The sequence below is a fragment of the Artemia franciscana genome, chromosome 13, assembly GCF_032884065.1.
Source record: "Artemia franciscana chromosome 13, ASM3288406v1, whole genome shotgun sequence".
Taxonomy (NCBI): Eukaryota; Metazoa; Arthropoda; class Branchiopoda; order Anostraca; family Artemiidae; genus Artemia; species Artemia franciscana.
The window spans coordinates 2,881,852-2,903,007 of NC_088875.1; the positions used below are offsets into that span (position 1 = coordinate 2,881,852).

The 21,156-nt window shown below is 38.9% G+C and overlaps 1 protein-coding gene across 1 annotated transcript in view; it reads left to right on the forward strand.

Moving 5' to 3' along the window:
• Positions 1-21,156, forward strand: part of LOC136035055 (rac GTPase-activating protein 1-like) — a 171,331-nt gene that overhangs the window by 118,922 nt on the left and 31,253 nt on the right. Inside the window, exons 5-7 of the mRNA XM_065716652.1 lie at positions 2,661-2,778; positions 7,480-7,606; positions 19,856-20,002. Coding sequence (XP_065572724.1) covers positions 2,661-2,778; positions 7,480-7,606; positions 19,856-20,002 — 392 coding nt within the window. The remainder of the gene's footprint in view (positions 1-2,660; positions 2,779-7,479; positions 7,607-19,855; positions 20,003-21,156) is intronic.

Sequence of the window (21,156 nt, forward strand, 5' to 3'; positions counted from 1 at the left end):
ACCACGTCTCTGTGACAGCTGCAATTCTGGATTATTGTATTGCATAAATACTCAAATTTTCTGTGATTTTTGTTCGTAATACCCTTATGCTGGATGCCGACGACAAGAGAGGTTAAAAAACAATTGATTAGCATTTATCCATGGTTCGCTAGCGTTCTAGTCCAGTCAAGTTGGCATTTGCGCCTTCTTGATACTAAGAATATTAGCAAGGGTAATGTAGTCAGGGAAATTACAGTCGGGTAAATGGTATCCAGGACTTAAGTTTAATGCCTTCCTTCAAGTTGGAGGCCTACTACATTAAATCAATAAATACTACGAACAATATTGGAGATAGTAGTTCAAGATAAAACAAAGGACGAGTTTCAAAAGTTGAAAAGAGAATAAGTGAAAAGGATATTGGAGTGGAAAAGCCTCAGTGTAGAAAACAGTTAATTATTTATGAAGCCAAACTTGCTGCTATTTTCAAAAGGCTATGATATCTGCCATTTCTTTTTTAAGAATATTGCTTGATTAATCTGCTAAGGATTATGCTTTAAACTACAATTCAATATTTTTCTTTTTAGCATCTCTCTTTCTTTTGTTTTTTCCTCTTCTTTTAAGTTTCTTCGCCTGCTTTACCTTTTGTCTGTGGAAATGTACGCCGAATATTCCTTTTGCTTCTCATTCACCTATATCATAGGTAGCACTGCCTCAAGTAAAGAGTGATGTTGGCACAATGTATTATTTGTTGTTTTTTGGTCTATTTTTTCTTTTAGACCACGGCACTTTGTATCGAAGGAGTTCTCGTAAAAATTCGAAAAGGGCTTATTTGATCGGAAATTGGAAGGGCTTGTCCCCTTTTAAATAGTCGAAAGTAATTGAAGGGCAACTAACACACCTTCCTGGCCCACCATTTCCCCAAATACATCCAATCGAAATTTTGAGATATCCATTTTGTTCAACGTAGTTGTACAAAACGAAATTTCCGGAAATTATGTCTTTAAGGATGATCCCTCAGGGCAATGATTGTAAGTTATGCCCTGGGGGCATATAAGGTTTATATAGAAACGATGGTCGTACAAACTTCGGAAGGGGCTCATCGGACTGCTAATCAGACGTTTTAGTGCGCTTTTTGAGATTCAGAGTGATGGGAAGGTGGATACCCCCCCCCCCCTCCGCACCTCGTATTTATTCAAAATACAACCTATAGAAATTTTGAGATGGCTATTTGTTGTCGTAGAAACTTCGAAAAAGGCTTATTCGATCAGAAATTGAAAGGGCTAGTGATCTTTTTAATAGTTGAAAGTGTTTGGAGGGTAACTAACCCCCTCCCACGCCCACCATTTCCCCAAACACATCCAATCAAAATTTTGAGATGCCTGTTATGTTCAACGTAATTGAAAGGTCTATAAGTTATGCCTTTGATGATGGTACCCCCCCCCCCCCAACCCTCACGGCAGGGGTTGTAAGCTGTATTCGGGGGGCATATAAGGTTTATATAGAAAGGATGATCGTGTGAACTTCGGAAGGGTCTCATTGGATTGGTAATCAGAAGTTCTACTGTCTATTTTAAGATTGAGACTGATGGAAGGGTGGATAATTTTGAGATAACCATTTTGTTCAGAGTAATTGAATGGTCTGGAAATAAATAGAGTATAATTTGCACTTTACTGAAAAAAAATGGTTGTGAATAGTCAGTTTAGTACACATAAAGTGAAATATGTTCCTTAAAGTTTTAATCATTTTTATTTATTAAAGTTAAAAAATTTAAAATATTTTAAACGTATTTTGTCGGTCAATGTCGTAGAATGAAAGGAGTAGAATAGCTTTTAGTCTTCAACGGGAAAGTGAACGCGAAATAGATTTTTTTTTGTTTAAAAAAAACACAAGACAAGATAAGTCTGTCAAACAGTTCGTGGTAACGAACTGTAGTAAGGAGCGACCCGGCTCAATAGTAACAAAACTCTAAAAAATGGAATTTTGATACCAATGGCTACTTCAAAAGAATCGCATTTTAATGCTGATTTTAAATATATAAGGTTAATCAAGTTTAATCAAGTTAATCAAGGTTAATCTCAATAGTAACACAGCTCAATCGATTGGAATTTAAAGGGCCAGTATCCCTTTTGCTAGTAGAAAGTGAGTGGAGGGCAACTAACCCCCCTCCCTCGCCCACCATTTCCCCAAACATCCAATAAAAATTTTGAGATCAAAACCAAATACATTTGATATGTTTTCACCTTTCATACTTTCATAAATGAAAAATTATTAAAACCTTAACGAGGAATTGTCAGGATATGTCTATTTAACTGTCAGTCCATGGTCGTTCGTTGGTTTGTTTTTGTTTGTTTTGTTTTTTTTTTCAGTATAACGCAAATTGTGTTCTGGTGTTGAGAAGGCGTAGGGGTTATCATACTCATGTTAATTTTGCTCGTTTTGAGTTTGACTCGGCTATCTATTGTAATTTTTGTTCGTTTTGAGTTTCACTTATTTATTGATAGTGGTTTGTGGTAGTTTTACGCTTGGAAGATTATTTAAATTTATTTTTCCCCATTCTTGGCTTAAGGGAGCTCTTGATTTTTCTTTGGAAAACTTGTCTTTTGGAAAATGTTTTTTAAATTAATATAATTAAAACATACTGGATACCCTGCTTTATTATAGAAATTTTCCTTATTTTTCAGCCACGACTCCAGGTTTTATTCGTGCTATGAATTCTGCATCGAAGCTGAATAACCGATCACATTCGTTTATGACAAAAACCTTGTTCAAAAATGAAGTTTGCACTTATTGTGGAAGAAAGTGAGTCGATTTTTTCCTACTATTTACTCATGAATAAATCACAGTTCTTATGGGGGCTTTTAGTGTACACTTACAGAAAAAAATAAATAGCACGCACATTAAACTACGAACCTACCTGGAACCTAGTAATGAACGAACCACTGGGAATCAGGCAACAGAATCACTCAAATATGATGCCATACTCCAAAAAGGTAAGTTTTCAAAAGATACATGGGTCTTGTCAAAATAGACGCGTGTTATATCATCTTGTATGTGAAGATGCAGTTGTGTCCAAAATTGCATTTTGTTAAATATTATCCTTTGTACTTACAAAATGCACGTAGATTTAAAAATTGTCTGTCAAATGAGTCCTTAAACTTCTCTCTGTGGTATTCCAGTACCCCACTAGTAGAGAAGAGAAAAAAAAGGAGACATATCGGTGCTCTCTGTACAAAAAGGTAGTTTTCCTTGTTGTTCAAGATGGGGGACTGTATTTCTCCTAAATGGGGTTTACGATTATGATCAGTCATAGTGTGCAGTTTTAATTTTGATCCAGCACCATTTTTGAGGGGTTTCAGGCTAATTTTTGAAATTCCTATGAACCTATTTTTGCAGTTGACTTTACTAATAAGATTATTTGAAATAATAGTTACGATTCCTGAAACAACTTCAAATGGCGATTTTTCCTTTATTTTAAAAATTTCGGTTATTGTGGGCTACAGTTCATTCTTTACTTGGTCACTTCGGGAACTGCAACCCTGATTGTATTTTATGAACTTTTTCTTCCAAGAGCTATGCAACCAAGAGTTTTTTTCGTAATGCTGTTTTCGCATAGCGTAAGGTACCTCCTCCTTTTGATTAATACTAATAAAATTAGACAGCCAAAGTAGTCAGATAGAAGGAGGCGGTGTAGTCCGATGGAGGTGGAGTAGTCGACGGAAGGTCGCGTGCTTGCTTTTCTGTCACTTGGGAAGGCTGGCTTGTCAGTTGGAGGAATTCTCCGTCAGTCCTGGCATAGTTTGTCAAGTCGCATAGGACTGCCTCTTTGATTGATGGATAAAAGAAGAAGCGGTATCACATCCTGTAAACGCGTGGAAGAACGAAAGTGCCCTGTGATTTCATCGCCCCGAGCCATCGAACTATCACAAGAATGGGAACTTATTTTAGGTTGGTACCGACACCAAACGCAATAAATAGTTCGGATACTTTAATGCCATCAAAGCATAAGGTCGCAATTGCAATCACGTCTGTTTTCACCGTTCGTATGAGAATCGACGCATGTCCTTTTAAGACTGCGTCACAAACGTGAAGCAAAAGACGGGTGTCAGCCTCTTCGTGTTAACATAACTTCACGAGGTTCTGCTCTTTGAATACCTGGTTAGCTATGCACTTGTTTTCGGTAGTGTAATATACTCGTTTTGACGTTAGAGACCTTTTCACGACAGCATGGGATAGCAGGTTAAACGAGTCTGTTTTGTCTGCATCTGCCTGCAAGAATTATCTCCACTTTAATGGGATTTGTGCGTTCGGAACAACTTCTAGTCGTGAATCCTTGCCTTTCTGACTTCTGACAGACTACTTTATACATCCAATTTGTAAACATCGAATACGAGGTGAAGATTTTTGACATATCTGAGCTGATACTCTATCATGGGTAAAAATACGTTTTCTGCATACTCTCCGAAGGTCTTCAATTTCCCTGAGTTCAGCATTTGTACCAGAACAGCTGCGTCTATCAGTTTCGCTGTAACATTTGGAACGTTAACCTCAGCAACTGGGGTTAAGCTGGTTAAGACATCTGCAAGTTCATCCTTGTTGCCAACATTAATCTGGCCATCAGAAGACAAAGCCGGCGGATACTGAACATTAATCTGGCCATCAGAAGACAAAGCCGGCGGATACTGACTGTTTTTGCGTTTGTAGAAGGTGTCCATTTCGCCTCCTCGAGCAACACAGACCACGTAAAGTGCTCCAATCAGTGATGCATCATTTCTAGCCTCGCTGAGCGAAGTTTTCGCTGACGTTGGCTTTTTCTTCTTAGACCCTCCAAATATGACAACGCAATTTTTGACCAACGGAGCTGTTATTTGTTTGGAGCATTCAACGAGGCGTTCCTTCACAAACTGTTCGTACTGCTGTTTGCCCGGGACTTTGAGGCTTGAAGTCGGCTTTCCTGGTTCAACAACGACATTTGTACTTAAATGTGATCTGTTGTTCTTTCCAGAAAAGGATTACCCGTTTCCAAAATAGTTTTTACGAGACTGGAAACATTCAATAGAAGACTTCTTGTGGGACTGTCTCACTGTGGTGTCTATTGTTATGAGTATCCGAGTTGGAAAAGGCTACGCTTGAATCCGTCAATGCAGTGGGCTACTTTTGGGCCTCCGATGCACCAGCGACGAAGAGCTAAAAGGTCGTCAAGAATGCCCATAGCTCCCCTATTGCCTTTAATAACACAGTTTAGCTGCTCGTGTGCCTGGTCCTAGGGTAAATTCTGTCAAACTAATAAATAGCAAATATTTGCCAATACAAGCAACAACAATACGTTTTGCAAATCCCTGAGTAATGTCTCGCATACATATTTTTCACACCAAATCCGTTTTCTATTTAGTTTATGAGGAATGGAAAAACGCTTACCCTTCAAGAATCACGGCAAAAACTACGTCATCTGTAGTAACGATGAAACTGACCGCTAGATGACAGGTTGAACTAAAGCAGCCGATATGGAGGCAAATTTAAGCCGTTTGCAATGTGTCATGTTCGGACTAACGAGGGTTGTTTTTCTTTATTTTATTTTTGTAAAAATCGGGTTTTTCATGCTAACTGGAAGTAATTTTTTAATTAGCTTAGTATCAAAATGGTTCTTTTCTTATTCCAGATATTTCATTCCAGCTCGAATTTCTTTCCAGGTTCTTTTTGAATTCCTGATATTTGCCTTTGTCCACTTTTACTTTCATATACCAGCGCCATCGATTACTCCACACTAGCTTATTTTTGCGGTAATGTCTTCTCATTTTATCAAACTTGTATTTTGGTCCGCTATTTTGAATTTGAAGCACTTAAAGACGCTACGGCACAACTTAGGTTATTTTAGCGTTCATATTCAGAACCTATGCCATCAATTAACCGATGCTAGCCTTTTTGAACAACCATGTCTTCTCACTTGAAAACTCTTATTTTTGTCCGCCATTTTAGATTTGAGGCATTTAGCGGCACTGCGGTACAAGTTAGATTAATTTTAAGCTTATATTCAGAACTTCTGCCATCAATCGCCCCATACTAGTCCATTTGAACGGCCATTTCTTCTCATTTTGACAAACTCGTATTTTCGTCCGCCCTCTTTGATTTCAAGCCGCCTAGCGGCGTTCCAAGGAACAATTTCGCTTGCGTAATCGATCCGTATTAAAGTGCATGCTTGAAAGTGCATCTCAGCTAATTTTGGTGCTTTCCTCAAAAATGGAAGGATGCTGGTGTTTTTCGATGCTTTTCGCCCGCACTATGCTGAGACAGTCAAGCAGGTAGCTGACAATACTTCCGCGACGCTTACGGAGTCTGTCCGCAAGCTGCTCCATTCTGGAAGAGATATCAAAAACAGCATATTGATGGGAAATATGCTAGTTACAAGTTCAAAGTGACAGCTGGGAAAGACATTTACAAAAACGATTAAAGATAATCGTGTTTTCTTCTGCTGATACAGAGGGAAGAAATTCCAAAATTGGACCAAGAAAGAGAAGTTTGGGGCTTAAGAAAGGTTGTAAACTCTGCCCAGGGTTGCCTATATGTAGCCTCTATGTTGAGCAAGCAGTCCGTATTTTTATCTCAGAATTTGTGTCGACGCTGATATTGCATATGCTCTGGTTGTGGATTGCCAGATTTGGCAGATTGCCCAAAATTGTCCTTTTTGGCCAGCCATTTAGGGTCAAACGGAAAGCACGTCGTCCCATCTTTGAGTGGGTGTACGGCAAAAGGAGGGATCTAAGGTAAATTTTAATTCGGGATTGTGTAAAGTAGGATGTTCTTAACAGATCAGAATAGATGAGGAGCGTGCATAGCGGTGTTGGCCTTAGCCGGCTTGGTGCTGCAGTGAATTGCTTGTAGTATTAGTTGTAAAGTACTCGGGTAAAGAGTATGGCAACCTGTCAAGAGAATGAAAGTTTCGCTCTTTAGCATGGGTTGAATAGAAACAGGCTGCTTTAATTTGACTTACTGAAACTTGGATTTCAATTTTGGGTCTGATTGGCCCCAACCTGGAATTATACCTTTGCAGTATTTTGGCAAAAGTGGTTACTCTATCTTTACCTTATGTCAAGGACAAATAAAAACGAAAGAGAAAAAAAGCTAATACCAAAAATTTTATATTTTAAATAAACGAGCTGCTATACCGAGGCACAAAAACTTTCGTAACGGCTTAGATTCAGAATTTTTTGTTTTAGGTTTTTGTTATGAAATTAAAGAAGTACCGCTTTGTCGTGAATTTCTGTCAGGCCTAGTGAAACTGCTGGCTTTGAAATATTGTAAATTAGCTGAATATTTATAAATTCGCTTTATTTACGAAATATCGTGATTTTGAATAATGACAACTCTGGAACATGGTAATTTATGATAACTTACAAATTTTAATGTCTGTTTAATATTAAACTGAACTATTTTGTATGGTTAGTAGAAAGAACATTTTGTACAAAAAATTTTTGCCTGACTGAAATTCGTGTTTCTTTATTTCAGGATGAGGTTTGGAACAACTGTATTGAAATGTGTGGATTGTAGAGCCTTCGTACATACTGATTGCAAGACGAAACTGCCCTTGCCCTGTATTGCTGTTTCCACTACTCCAAGTAAAAGGGACTTTTCGGTAATTATCTATTTATTTGTCGGTAACTCTCTTGGTATATTCTGCTATTACTGCTATTATCTATTCATTGCACCAAAAAGCCTGAAGCCAGTTGCATCCACTATTTTTATTCATTTTTTTTCACCCACACGATACATAAAGTAAATACGATGGAGTAAGAATAAATAAAAAAAACACAAAGAGAGAAACAAATACACACACAAAATCAACAAAAAAAGCAGAAGGTATACTCCGCTTTTACTGCTATTATCTATTCATTGCAACAAAAAGCCTGAAGCCAGTCGCACGCACTATTTTTTTATATATTTTTTTTAATTTATTTTATTTTTCACCCACACGATACATAAAGTAAATACGGTGGAGTAACAATAAATATAAAAAAAAACACAAAGAGAGAAACAAATACACACATAAAATCAAAGAAAAAAATGGATAAGACGGTGGCGAAAGGATAGGCGCGCAGAAGCTGTTATGGAGAGTTTTCTGTGAAGAATCTCCAGTTTTAAAGTTATATCAGGAACTGAAAATTTTCTAATAAGAATCCGGTTTTTTGTCCAAGGTGGAAGATACAAAAGAAGTTGGCAAAATTTGAAATATTTTATCCGAATTCTTTTTAAATTACCATTATTATGAAGGGGAAAAAGACCTGAAGCATAAAGGACAGAATGATCATAGAAAGTAGACAGCGCAAGTCAATTATACTTCCCTCTGTTTGCAACAATCTTCGCATAGCCAATCTGGATCTTTTTACTTATGTCACAAACAGTACGCTGACGTAAGCTTGAAAGCACTCCTCCACTTGAACCTTTTCAGAGCTTTGCTCTTTACTCCCTTCTATGAAGTTTCATGGTCTTTTAAATCCTTTGTTGTAATAACTTTGAATCCCATTTGGTAACGACCTTGTTTCCATTTGGCCCCAGATACATGACCAAATAATGGTATAAACAGGTATACTTGACCCATGCCATTACCATGGGTTCTAGTATTCTAATCTTTCTTGGAAGACTTATCACCCTATTCCTCAAATCTTATTTCAACTACCAAAAATACCTTCCCCTTTAGCAGTTCTACTTTTTTATGTCCAATATATCCGCCATATCTACTGATAATGCCACCGATGCTGGTGAAGCTACCCGCTTCATCGATGTTCTCCTTTCCTGATATTATATCTCCATCCTCATATATTCAAAGTGCTTTAGTCGTCTTAACTTTAATTGTAAAACAATTCCTTGAAGCCAAAGGATTCATTGATTTTTATAAACTCAAGTCACTTGCAAAATCTGTATTTTGGGAAGTTTTGCCTTTTTATTTTATACCCTGTTCTCCGATAGCCTTTGCTCTGTTGTTTGGGATAATGTCCTTCAGAAAGGATACCGTATAAACGGAGATAGAATAAAACCCTGCTTAACTTCTGTTCCTTTCTGATTCATATACCAACCTCACCTTGTAATCATTTTAGTGTGCTTGTAGGATTACGAGCATAGGACCCTCACTAAATCTTTTCAGCAAGGGAATGAAATGCTTCTTTAGAATCTTTAAGACACCGGAATAAAGCAGTTTGCTTTTTACTGAAAAAAATAATGCCTCCAAGGATGTAGATTGGTGGAGGGGTCACCACCCTCCCTAAACTTTGATAAATACATTCTTACGGTATTATCATTAAAAAACATAGAAAAAATCACCCCCCCCCCCAAAAAAAAAAAAAATTGAAAAAATTCGTTTATTGAATCTTCATAAAAAAAGATTGAACAAATTTTTGCCCTACCCTTTATATTTTTGCAAACGGGTGCCACTAAACGGCTCTGTAATTGCTGTGTTCTTTTTTTTTTTTTTTTATAAAGGAGTATTATTTGAGTTTTTCTAAAATATCTCAATATTTCCCTTTAAAGAAAAGATCCTGTTCTAAATTTTCAATATCTTCTTTTTAGCTGTTTAAAGAAACATAAAAAAAGGAAAAAAAAGGCTTCATGTAGACTATTTTTAGTCTACGAAATCTGATTAGAGAAATCTGACTGTTCATACTCAATTATTATTAACCTAAATGTAAAAATTTTGTCAGTGCAACCTTTTTCTTTCCATCAGCCTCGCTCTTCTTATCTCAAAACCTACCATCATGCTAATTAGTTTGCTTTGTACTGAAAAAAATAATGCCCCCAAGGATGTCAATTGGTGAAGGAGTCGCCACCCTCCCTAAATTTTGATAAATACATTCTTAGCGTATTATCATTAAAGAAACATCGAAAAAATCCCCCCTAGATTTGAAAGAATTCGTTTATTGACTCTTCGTAAAAAAAAAAGATTCTTGCCCTACTCTTTATAATTTCGCAAACGGGTGCCACTAAATGGTTCTGTAATTGCTACGTTATTTTTTTTTGACATTTTTTTTTTTATATAAAGGAGTATTATTTGAGTTTTCCTAAAATCTCTCAATATTTTCCTTTCAAAAAAGAGATCCTATTCTAAATTTTCAATATCTTCTTTTTAAATGTTTAAAGAAACATCAAAAAAGGAGGGAAAGGCTTCATGTAGACTATCCGGGCCTTATTCATTTGAACTATAATTTTCACTTGAACTAGCAATCAAAATGATTTCCTCACCTTATTTTTAGAATTAAGTTTAATGCTTTGTATCTGTCTTGTCATTTCGGCTGTTTCGACCAGTGGGTGATCTAGCTTACTTTCTATTTGTAGGAGGCAGTAGTGAGGGGGGCTGTAAGCCTTCTATTTGTTTCCATTTTGAGCTGTTAATGGGGTCCCATTTTGACATTATTTTATGGAAGAGTTTTATTTAAGTTTTCCTAAAATCTCTCAATATTTCTCTTTAAAAAAAGATCCTATACTAAATTTTTAATATCTTCTTTTTAACTGTTTAAAGAAACATAAAAAAGGAGGGAAAGCCTTCATGTAGACTATCTGGGCCTATTCATTTGAACTGCAAATTTTACTTGAACTAGCAACCAAAATGATTTCCTCACCTTATGTTTAGCACTAAGTTTAATGCTATGTATCTGTCTTGTCATTTCGGCTGTTTCGAGTGGTGGGTGATTTAGCTAAATTTCTATTTGTGGGAGGCCGTAGTGATGGGGGCTCTAAGCCTCCTATGTGTTTCCATTTTGAGCTCTTAACGGGGACCCCAAAAGGCAACTTTTTTGGGTTGTCATTTACGCTGTCTTGACCAAAGGGTGATCTAGCTAACTTTCTATTTGTGGGAGGCCGTAGTGATGGGGGCTCTAAGCCTCCTATGTGTTTCCATTTTGAGTTCTTAACGGGGACCCCAAAAGGCAACTTTTTTGGGTTGTCATTTACGCTGTCTTGACCAAAGGGTGATCTAGCTAACTTTCTAATTGTGAGAGGCCGTAGTGATGGGGGCTCTAAGCCTCCTATGCGTTTCCATTTTGAGTTCTTAACGGGGACCCCAAAAGGCAACTTTTTTGGGTTGTCATTTACGCTGCCTTGGCCAAAGGGTGATCTAGCTAACTATCTATTTGTGGGAGGCCGTAGTGATGGGGGCTCTAAGCCTCCTATGTGTTTCCATTTTGAGTTCTTAACGGGGATCCCAAAAGGCAACTTTTTTGGGTTCCCATTTACGCTGTCTTGACCAAAGGGTGATCTAGCTAACTTTCTATTTGTGGGAGGCCGTAGTGGTGGGGGCTATAAGCCTCCTATGTGTTTCCATTTTGAGTTCTTAACGGGGACCCATTAAGGCAACTTTTTTGGGTTCCCATTTACGCTGTCTTGACCAAAGGGTGATCTAGCTAACTTTCTATTTGTGGGAGGCCGTAGTGATGGGGGCTCTAAACCTCCTATGTGTTTCCATTTTGAGTTCTTAACGGGGACCCCAAAAGGCAACTTTTTTGGGTTGTCATTTACGCTGTCTTGACCAAAGGGTGATCTAACTAACTTTCTATTTGTGGGAGGCCGTAGTGATGGGGGCTCTAAGCCTCCTATGTGTTTCCATTTTGAGTTCTTAACGGGGACCCCAAAAGGCAACTTTTTTGGGTTGTCATTTACGCTGTCTTGACCAAAGGGTGATCTAGCTAACTTTCTATTTGTGGGAGGCCGTAGTGATAGGGGTTCTAAGCCTCCTATGTGTTTCCATTTTGAGTTCTTAACGGGGACCCCAAAAGGCAACTTTTTTGGGTTGTCATTTACGCTGTCTTGACCAAAGGGTGATCTAGCTAACTTTCTATTTGTGGGAGGCCGTAGTGATGGGGGCTCTAAGCCTCCTATGTGTTTTCATTTTGAGTTCTTAACGGGGACCCCAAAATGCAACTTTTTTGGGTTGTCATTTGCGCTGTCTTGACCAAAGGGTGATCTAGCTAACTTTCTATTTGTGGGAGGCTGTAGTGATGGGGGCTCTAAGCCTCCTTTGTGTTTCCATTTTGAATTCTTAACGGGGACCCCAAAAGGCAACTTTTTTGGGTTGTCATTTGCGCTGTCTTGACCAAAGGGTGATCTAGCTAACTTTCTATTTGTGGGAGGCCGTAGTGATGGGGGCTCTAAGCCTCCTATGTGTTTCCATTTTGAGTTCTTAACTGGGACTCCAAAGGCAACTTTTTTGGGTTGTCATTTACGCTGTCTTGACCAAAGGGTGATCTAGCTAACTTTCTATTTGTGGGAGGCCGTAGTGATGGGGCTCTAAGCCTCTTATGTGTTTCCATTTTGAGTTCTTAACGGGGACCCCAAAAAGCAACTTTTTGGGTTGTCATTTACGCTCTCTTGACCAAAGGGTGATCTAGCTAACTTTCTATTTGTGGGAGGCCGTAGTGATAGGGGCTCTAAACCTCCTATGTGTTTCCATTTTGAATTCTTAACGGATACCCCAAAAGGCAACTTTTTTGGGTTGTCATTTACGCTGTCTTGGCCATAGGGTGATCTGGCTAACTTTCTATTTGTGGGAGGCCGTAGTGATAGGGGCTCTAAGCCTCCTATGTGTTTCCATTTTGAGTTCTTAACGTGGACCCCAAAAGGCAACCTTTTTTGGGTTGTCATTTACGCTGTCTTGACCAAAGGGTGATCTAGCTAACTTTCTATTTGTGGGAGGCCGTAGTGATGGGGGCTCTAAGCCTCCTATGTGTTTCCATTTTGAGTTCTTAACGGGGACCCCAAAAGGCAACTTTTTTGGGTTGTCATTTACGCTGTCTTGGCCAAAGGGTGATCTAGCTAACTTTCTATTTGTGGGAGGCCGTAGTGATGGGGGCTCTAAGCCTCCTATGTGTTTCCATTTTGAGTTCTTAACGGGGACCCCAAAAGGCAACTTTTTTGGGTTGTCATTTACGCTGTCTTGACCAAAGGGTGATCTAGCTAACTTTCTATTTGTGGGAGGCCGTAGTGATGGGGGCTCTAAGCCTCCTATGTGTTTTCATTTTGAGTTCTTAACGGGGACCCCAAAAGGCAACTTTTTTGGGTTGTCATTTGCGCTGTCTTGACCAAAGGGTTATCTAGCTAACTTTCTATTTGTGGGAGGCCGTAGTGATGGGGGCTCTAAGCCTCCTATGTGTTTCCATTTTGAGTTCTTAACGGGGACCCCAAAAGGCAACTTTTTTGGGTTGTCATTTACGCTGTCTTGACCAAAGGGTGATTTAGCTAATTTTCTATTTGTGGGAGGCCGTAGTGGTGGGGGCTATAAGCCTCCTATGTGTTTCCATTTTGAGTTCTTAACGGGGACCCCAAAAGGCAACTTTTTTGGGTTCCCATTTACGCTGTCTTGACCAAAGGGTGATCTAGCTAACTTTCTATTTGTGGGAGGCCGTAGTGATGGGGGCTCTAAACATCCTATGTGTTTCCATTTTGAGTTCTTAACGGGGACCCCAAAAGGCAACTTTTTTGGGTTGTCATTTACGCTGTCTTGACCAAAGGGTGATCTAACTAACTTTCTATTTGTGGGAGGCCGTAGTGATGGGGGCTCTAAGCCTCCTATGTGTTTCCATTTTGAGTTCTTAACGGGGACCCCAAAAGGCAACTTTTTTGGGTTGTCATTTACGCTGTCTTGACCAAAGGGAGATCTAGCTAACTTTCTATTTGTGGGAGGCCGTAGTGATGGGGGTTCTAAGCCTCCTATGTGTTTCCATTTTGAGTTCTTAACGAGGACCCCAAAAGGCAACTTTTTTGGGTTGTCATTTACGCTGTCTTGACCAAAGGGTGATCTAGCTAACTTTCTATTTGTGGGAGGCCGTAGTGATGGGGGCTCTAAGCCTCCTATGTGTTTTCATTTTGAGTTCTTAACGGGGACCCCAAAATGCAACTTTTTTGGGTTGTCATTTACGCTGTTTTGGCCAAAGGTTGATCTAGCTAACTTTCTATTCGTGGGAGGCCGTAGTGATGGGGGCTCTAAGCCTCCTATGTGTTTCCATTTTGAGTTCTTAACGGGGACCCCAAAAGGCAACTTTTTTGGGTTGTCATTTACGCTGTCTTGACCAAAGGGTGATTTAGCTAACTTTCTATTTGTGGGAGGCCGTAGTGATGGGGGCTCTCTGCCTCCTATGTGTTTCCATTTTGAGTTCTTAACGGGGACCCCAAAAGACAACTTTTTTGGGTTGTCATTTACGCTGTCTTGGCCAAAGGGTGATCTAGCTAACTTTCTATTTGTGGGAGGCCGTAGTGATGGGGGCTCTAAGCCTCCTATGTGTTTCCATTTTGAGTTCTTAACGGGGACCCCAAAAGGCAACTTTTTTGGGTTGTCATTTACGCTGTCTTGACCAAAGGGTGATCTAGCTAACTTTCTATTTGTGGGAGGCCGCAGTGATGGGGCTCTAAGCCTCCTGTGTGTTTTCATTTTGAGTTCTTAACGGGGACCCCAAAAGGCAACTTTTTTGGGTTGTCATTTGCGCTGTCTTGACCAAAGGGTGATCTAGCTAACTTTCTATTTGTGGGAGGCCGTAGTGATGGGGGTTCTAAGCCTCCTATGTGTTTCCATTTTGAGTTCTTAACGGGGACCCCAAAAGGCAACTTTTTTGGGTTGTCATTTACGCTGTCTTGGCCAAAGGGTGATCTAGCTAACTTTCTATTTGTGGGAGGCCGTAGTGATGGGGGCTCTAAGCCTCTTTTGTGTTTCCATCTTGAGTTCTTAACGGGGACCCCAAAAGGCAACTTTTTTGGGTTGTCATTTGCGCTGTCTTGACCAAAGGGTGATCTAGCTAACTTTCTATTTGTGGGAGGCCGTAGTGATGGGGGCTCTAAGCCTCCTATGTGTTTCCATTTTGAGTTCTTAACTGGGACCCCAAAGGCAACTTTTTTGGGTTGTCATTTACGCTGTCTTGACCAAAGGGTGATCTAGCTTACTTTCTATTTGCGGGAGGCCGTAGTGATGGGGCTCTAAGCCTCTTATGTGTTTCCATTTTGAGTTCTTAACGGGGACCCCAAAAGGCAACTTTTTGGGTTGTCATTTACGCTGTCTTGACCAAAGGGTGATCTAGCTAACTTTCTATTTGTGGGAGGCCGTAGTGATAGGGGCTCTAAGCCTCCTATGTGTTTCCATTTTGAGTTCTTAACGGGGACCCCAAAAGGCAACTTTTTTGGGTTGTCATTTACGCTGTCTTGACCATAGGGTGATCTAGCTAACTTTCTATTTGTGGGAGGTCGTAGTGATAGGGGCTCTAAGCCTCCTATGTGTTTCCATTTTGAGTTCTTAACGGGGGCCCCAAAAGGCAACTTTTTTGGGTTGTCATTTACACTGTCTTGACCAAAGGGTGATCTAGCTAACTTTCTAGTCGTGGCAGGCCGTAGTGAGGGTGGTTGTAAGCCTTCTATGTGTTTCCCTTTGGAGTTCTTAATGGGGCCACAAAAGGCAACTTTTTGAGTTGTCGTTTAGGCTGTTTCGACCAAAGGATGATCTAGCTAATTTTCTATTGGTGGCAGGCCGTAGTGATGGGGGATGTAAGCCTTTTATTTGTTTCCAGTTTGAGATCTTAATAGGGTCCCAAAAGGCAACTTTTAGGGTTGTCATTTATAGTTGTCATTTAGACTGTTTTGACCAATGGGTGATCTAGCTAACTTTCTATTCGTGGCAGGCCGTAGTGACGGGGGCCGTAAGCCTCCTATTTGTTTCCATTTTGAGTTCTAAATGTGGCCCCAAAAGGCAACTTTTTGGGTTGTCATTTAGGCTGTCTCGGCCAATTGGTGATCTAGCTAACTTTCTATTCGTGGCAAGCCGTATTGATGGGGGCTGTACGCCTCCTATTTGTTTCCATTTTGAGTTCTAAATATGGACCCAAAAGGCAACTTTTTTGGGTTGTCATTTAGGCTGTCTCGACCAAAGGGTTATCTAGCTAACTTTCTAGTCGTGACAGGCCGTAGTGATGGGGGCTGTAAGCCTCCTATGTGTTTCCATTTGGAGTTCTTAACGGGAGCCCCAAAAGGCAACTTTTTGGGTTGGTAATTACGTTGTCTTGACCAAAGGGTGATCTAGCTAACTTTCTAGTCATGGCAGGCCGTAGTGAGGGGGGCTGTATGCCTCCTATATTTTTCCATTTGGAGTTCTTGATGGGGACACAAAAGGCAACTTTTTGGGTCGTCGTTTAGGCTGTTTCGACCAAAGGATGATCTAGCTAATTTTCTGTTGGTGGCAGGCCGTAGTGATAGGGGCTGTAAGCCTTTTATTTCTTTCCAGTTTGAGATCTTAATAGGGTCCCAAAAGGCAACTTTTAGGGTTGTCATTTAGACTGTTTTGACCAATGGGTGATCTAGCTAACTCTCTTTTTGTGACAGGCCGTAGTGATGGGGCTGTAAGCCTCCTATTTGTTTCCATTTTGAGTTCTATATGTGGCCCCAAAAGGCAACTTTGTGGGTTGTCATTTAGGCTGTCTCGACCAATGGGTGATCTAGCTAACTTTCTATTCGTGGCAAGCCGTATTGATGGGGGCTGTACGCCTCCTATTTGTTTCCATTTTGAGTTCTAAATGTGGCCCCAAAAGGCAACTTTTTTGGGTTGTCATTTAGGCTGTCTCGACCAAAGGGTTATCTAGCTAACTTTCTAGTCGTGACAGGCCGTAGTGATGGGGGCTGTAAGCCTCCTATGTGTTTCCATTTGGAGTTCTTAACGGGAGCCCCAAAAGGCAACTTTTTGGGTTGGTAATTACGTTGTCTTGACCAAAGGGTGATCTAGCTAACTTTCTAGTCATGGCAGGCCGTAGTGAGGGGGGCTGTAAGCCTCCTATGTGTTTCCATTTGGAGTTCTTGATGGGGACACAAAAGGCAACTTTTTGGGTTGTCGTTTAGGCTGTTTCGACCAAAGGATGATCTAGCTAATTTTCTATTGGTGGCAGGCCGTAGTGATAGGGGCTGTAAGCCTTCTATTTCTTTCCAGTTTGAGATCTTAATAGGGTCCCAAAAGGCAACTTTTAGGGTTGTCATTTAGACTGTTTTGACCAATGGGTGATCTATGACCAATGGGTGATCTAGCTAACTTTCTTTTTGCGACAGGCCGTAGTGATGGGGCTGTAAGCCTTCTATTTCTTTCCATTTCGAGTTCTTTACGGGGCCCCAATAGGCAACTGTTGGGGCTTCACCCTTTTTTTCTTTTTTCAGATAAATGACCTGTTTTCTGAAAAATTTTCCGAAAAATCAATTTTCATCGTTTTATTTTCAATATTATATGGCCTTGCCACTTCCGCATATCCCACCGTAAAAGAAGTCGCTTTTAAGGATAGGAGATTCCTGATATCCCCAAATTCTCCTCCTACCAAAACATCCCCTGCAAGAGTATGTATTAAGCCTACTTTTATATGGCCTTGCCACTAATATTATATGGCCTTGCCACTTCCGTATATCCCACCGTAAAAGAAGTCGCTTTTAAGGATAGGAGATTCCTGATATCCCCAAATTCTCCTCCTACCAAAACATCCCCTGCAAGAGTATGTATTAAGCCTACACTTCCTACACTTCCGTATATCCCACCGTAAAAGAAGTCGCTTTTAAGGATAGGAGATTCCTGATATCCCCAAATTCTCCTCCTACCAAAACATCCCCTGCAAGAGTAGGTATTAAGCCTACTTTTATCGTTTTTCTTTCGACTGTACCGTCCCTCTTTGCAATTTCTATTCTAACCTAAGCAGATGGGCATTTGTGCTTATCTCCATAATAACAATCTGTTGTAATTGTATCCCAATCGTTTATTTCTGTCTTTTAATTAGGTCTGTTTGCACAAAAGTTTGTTCACTCCCTGAGTCAATTACCATTTTGGTCAATTTCACGTTTAATTTTCCTTCTATTTTATGTGATTTCACAAACCCGTCAATATTTTGCTTACTATTGGCTATAGCCTAATTTGTTCTGTTGTAGGTTATTTCGTCATGTTTATTATGGCATTTTTGGAAAAAGGCTCCGAGGAATTACCCTTCACAAGATTATTAGCATTCGGAGTTTGAATATCGTGTATTTTGTTTTTCAGATATGAAGGCTTAGCCTCCCAATTTGCTTTATGGGCCGGTACACCTTCCCCCCTTGTCAACGAAGTCGCATGTTTCTCTGACTTAGCATTTAATGTTTGGTAATTTTCATTTTCTCGCGACTGATTCTTAGACAAATTATTATGACTATCCGACGGCCTTTAAGTAGCTTGTGATAAAACGTCGCTTCGCGAATTTTCCTAACGAGTTTTCATTAGTCTGTCAATTGTTTTTGCAAAATCCGGGTAATATTTTTTATCGGCCCCCCAACGGGCCTGTCTTTCCTCCTCTACATATTCCTCAATTATTTTGTATAATTTAGAGGTGTATATTCTTTTCGCGGTCTCGAACTTTTTTTAATTAATAGAAGAACCTTGCCAATACTTTCCATTTGAAATTTGTCAACCTTTTTATTTAACTTTTCGTAGGATTGAAAATTTTTTCTGAGTGCTGTTGTATAAGCCTCGTAAGTGATGTTTTCCTTTTCGCCATGCGGCCGAACCAGATCCAATTTATTATTTAGGTCTTTTATAAACTGATGACATTTAAAAACAATCCTTATATGTAATCACAATAGGCTACTGTGTAGGCTAAATTAAATTGTCTTTTCGGAAAACGCGGATTCTTTTTGCTATCTTCTGATAAATTTCCTCAACTGGCTGCCACCAAATATTGGCGTGGAAATGGGTGCTGCACCCCTTATTGGAGTGGAACCAACGACGGTGCCAAATATTGTAATGAAGAGCCTCGTGGTCACCACTACTGTACCCTAGATATAGAGTATGGTAGTACCCTGTTGCGGCGTACCCTATTCCAGAGTATGGTAACGTGATTGAATGGTCAAACCTAACCACCCTGTCAATTTAGTAATGACGTTATTTTCTCGCGAACTTTGCCTGGGTTCCTGGAAAAATAATCTCCACGGTTGTATTCTACAACCGTGTTCAGATCTATACGGTTCAAATCTATACATGCATACGTACATACTACACGGTATCCATACGTATGTATGTATACATACATACGTGTTCAACTGCACGGTTCAAATCTATAAACTCTGAAAGACAGACTCCCTAAGCGGAGTTTCAATGCAGACTAAAAACTAAATCACCAGTTCTATACAACATACTTTGCGTAGCTGAACTTCGATTGGCCCTGGCCAATCCGCTAAATAAAAGTTCATTTCCAGGCTGACTACCATCTTCTATTTGCATTTTTATTCATTTAATTCAACATCTTCCTTGAAATAGTTGTCAGGTACAAGAAATATTTGGAAGATGGTATGTTTTATATTGAAATATATGTAGTTTTCTATTAATCTCTGAACTTATTAAATTTGTTCTTGTTTATAATAGTTGTTTTACAGTTGCTAGATGAGTCTTTTTTAACATTTAAGAATTCTGTAAGAAATTTAAGCCTAACTCTGATTGAACCTTTTGACTATTCTAACGCGTTACTGCGTGCCCCAGCAACGCGTGGCAGGGGTCAATCTGCGTGCCGACTGACTAGCTGACACCCCATGTGTTGCTGGGGCACTAAAAAAAAAGAGTTAAAAATTAGCACCTCGCATACGTGTTGCTGGGGTGCACAGCGTCTCAACAACGCTTGGCAGGGGTGTTGCGACGTGCAGGGGTATATATATATATATACCCCTGTACGTTTCTAGTGGCAGGGGTGTATATATACATCCTATATATATATATATATATATATATATATATATATATATATATATATATATATATATAAGTATCTTGTCGTTTTGGTCCAGGTTGTAGCTGTAAGATTGCGTGTTTCACTGAGAAAATAATGCTGAAAGCTATTGAAAGTGAATGTGGCGTTTTATTATTCTAATCTTCTTAAAGGGTGAATTGGCTGATTACGTTCCTGATGCTTCTCCCATGGTACCAGCACTGATAGTTCACTGCGTCAACGAAGTTGAGAAAAGAGGTCTTACTGAACAGGGTATTTATCGAGTGAATGGTGCTGATACGCAGGTCAGGGAACTGAAGGTAAGATCCTTTATTTACCTCATTACTATCTCTTAATTTTCATTATTATTTTGTAATCGCTGAGACAATTTGTTCAAATTAAATATGTAATCATTATTTAATAATAACTGTTAAACCTAATTGTTTAACAAATTATTTGGTAATAATTGTTGATTTTGTTATATAATAGTAAGGTCATTTACTTAACCTAAATCCTTAATAATTATCTGACAATTGTAGAAACTATTTTATAATTTTGGTAAAATTTTATAAATTATTTAGTCTATGTATTCGACTAAATGGAATAATTATTATTCAGTAATTCTCAATGTTTTTATATGATTTAGTAAATTTTTTTATTTAAACTTAATCGTTTCGTTATTATTTAATACACTTTATTATATAGAAAGATTGATTGTTAGCTTAATTATTTCATAATTCGGAATATTATTTTATAATTTAGTTAATTTTTATTTATCTAATATTAATGGGTCATAATTACTTAAATACAGCTATTATTAATATTTAGCATCATTTAAAAGTCTAGGAAAGCTGTGCATTCAACCATCAAAACATTTGCATAAATCGGTGAATTTGCCTAGAAGCCAAAGAGTTTACATAATACGATGGGGAAATGGGAAAGAACTACTTATATTAATAAAAAAAACATAATCCGCCTTCTAGCGTGGCTTTCATATTCCGCCTTTCTAGCGTGGCTTTCATATTAAATATTGAATATTATAACACTATGTACAATGTTGTATGATTGCTTATTTTTATATTAATGTTAACTCATTACATATTGCTATTTAACTTTCTAAACCTCAAAAATCAAGAACTAGGACAAGAACTGAGAACTTGTGTTGGTAAAAAGAAGTAGGAAGTGAAACTATAAAAGATAGCATCTAAGATAGCTTGAAAGAACCTTTACCTTCAGAAGTCTAAAAACGTTGAATCAAGATCTAGGACAGTACTAAGAACTTTTGTTGGTAAAAAGAAGTAGGAAGTGAAACTGCAAAAGATAGCATTTAAGATAGATTGACAAAACATTACCTTCAGAAGTCTAAAAACGTTAAATCAAGAACTAAGACCAAGAACTGATTTTTTAGTTGTAAATATTGAATATAATAATACTCTGTATAATATTATATAATATATGTTTAGGCACCTATATA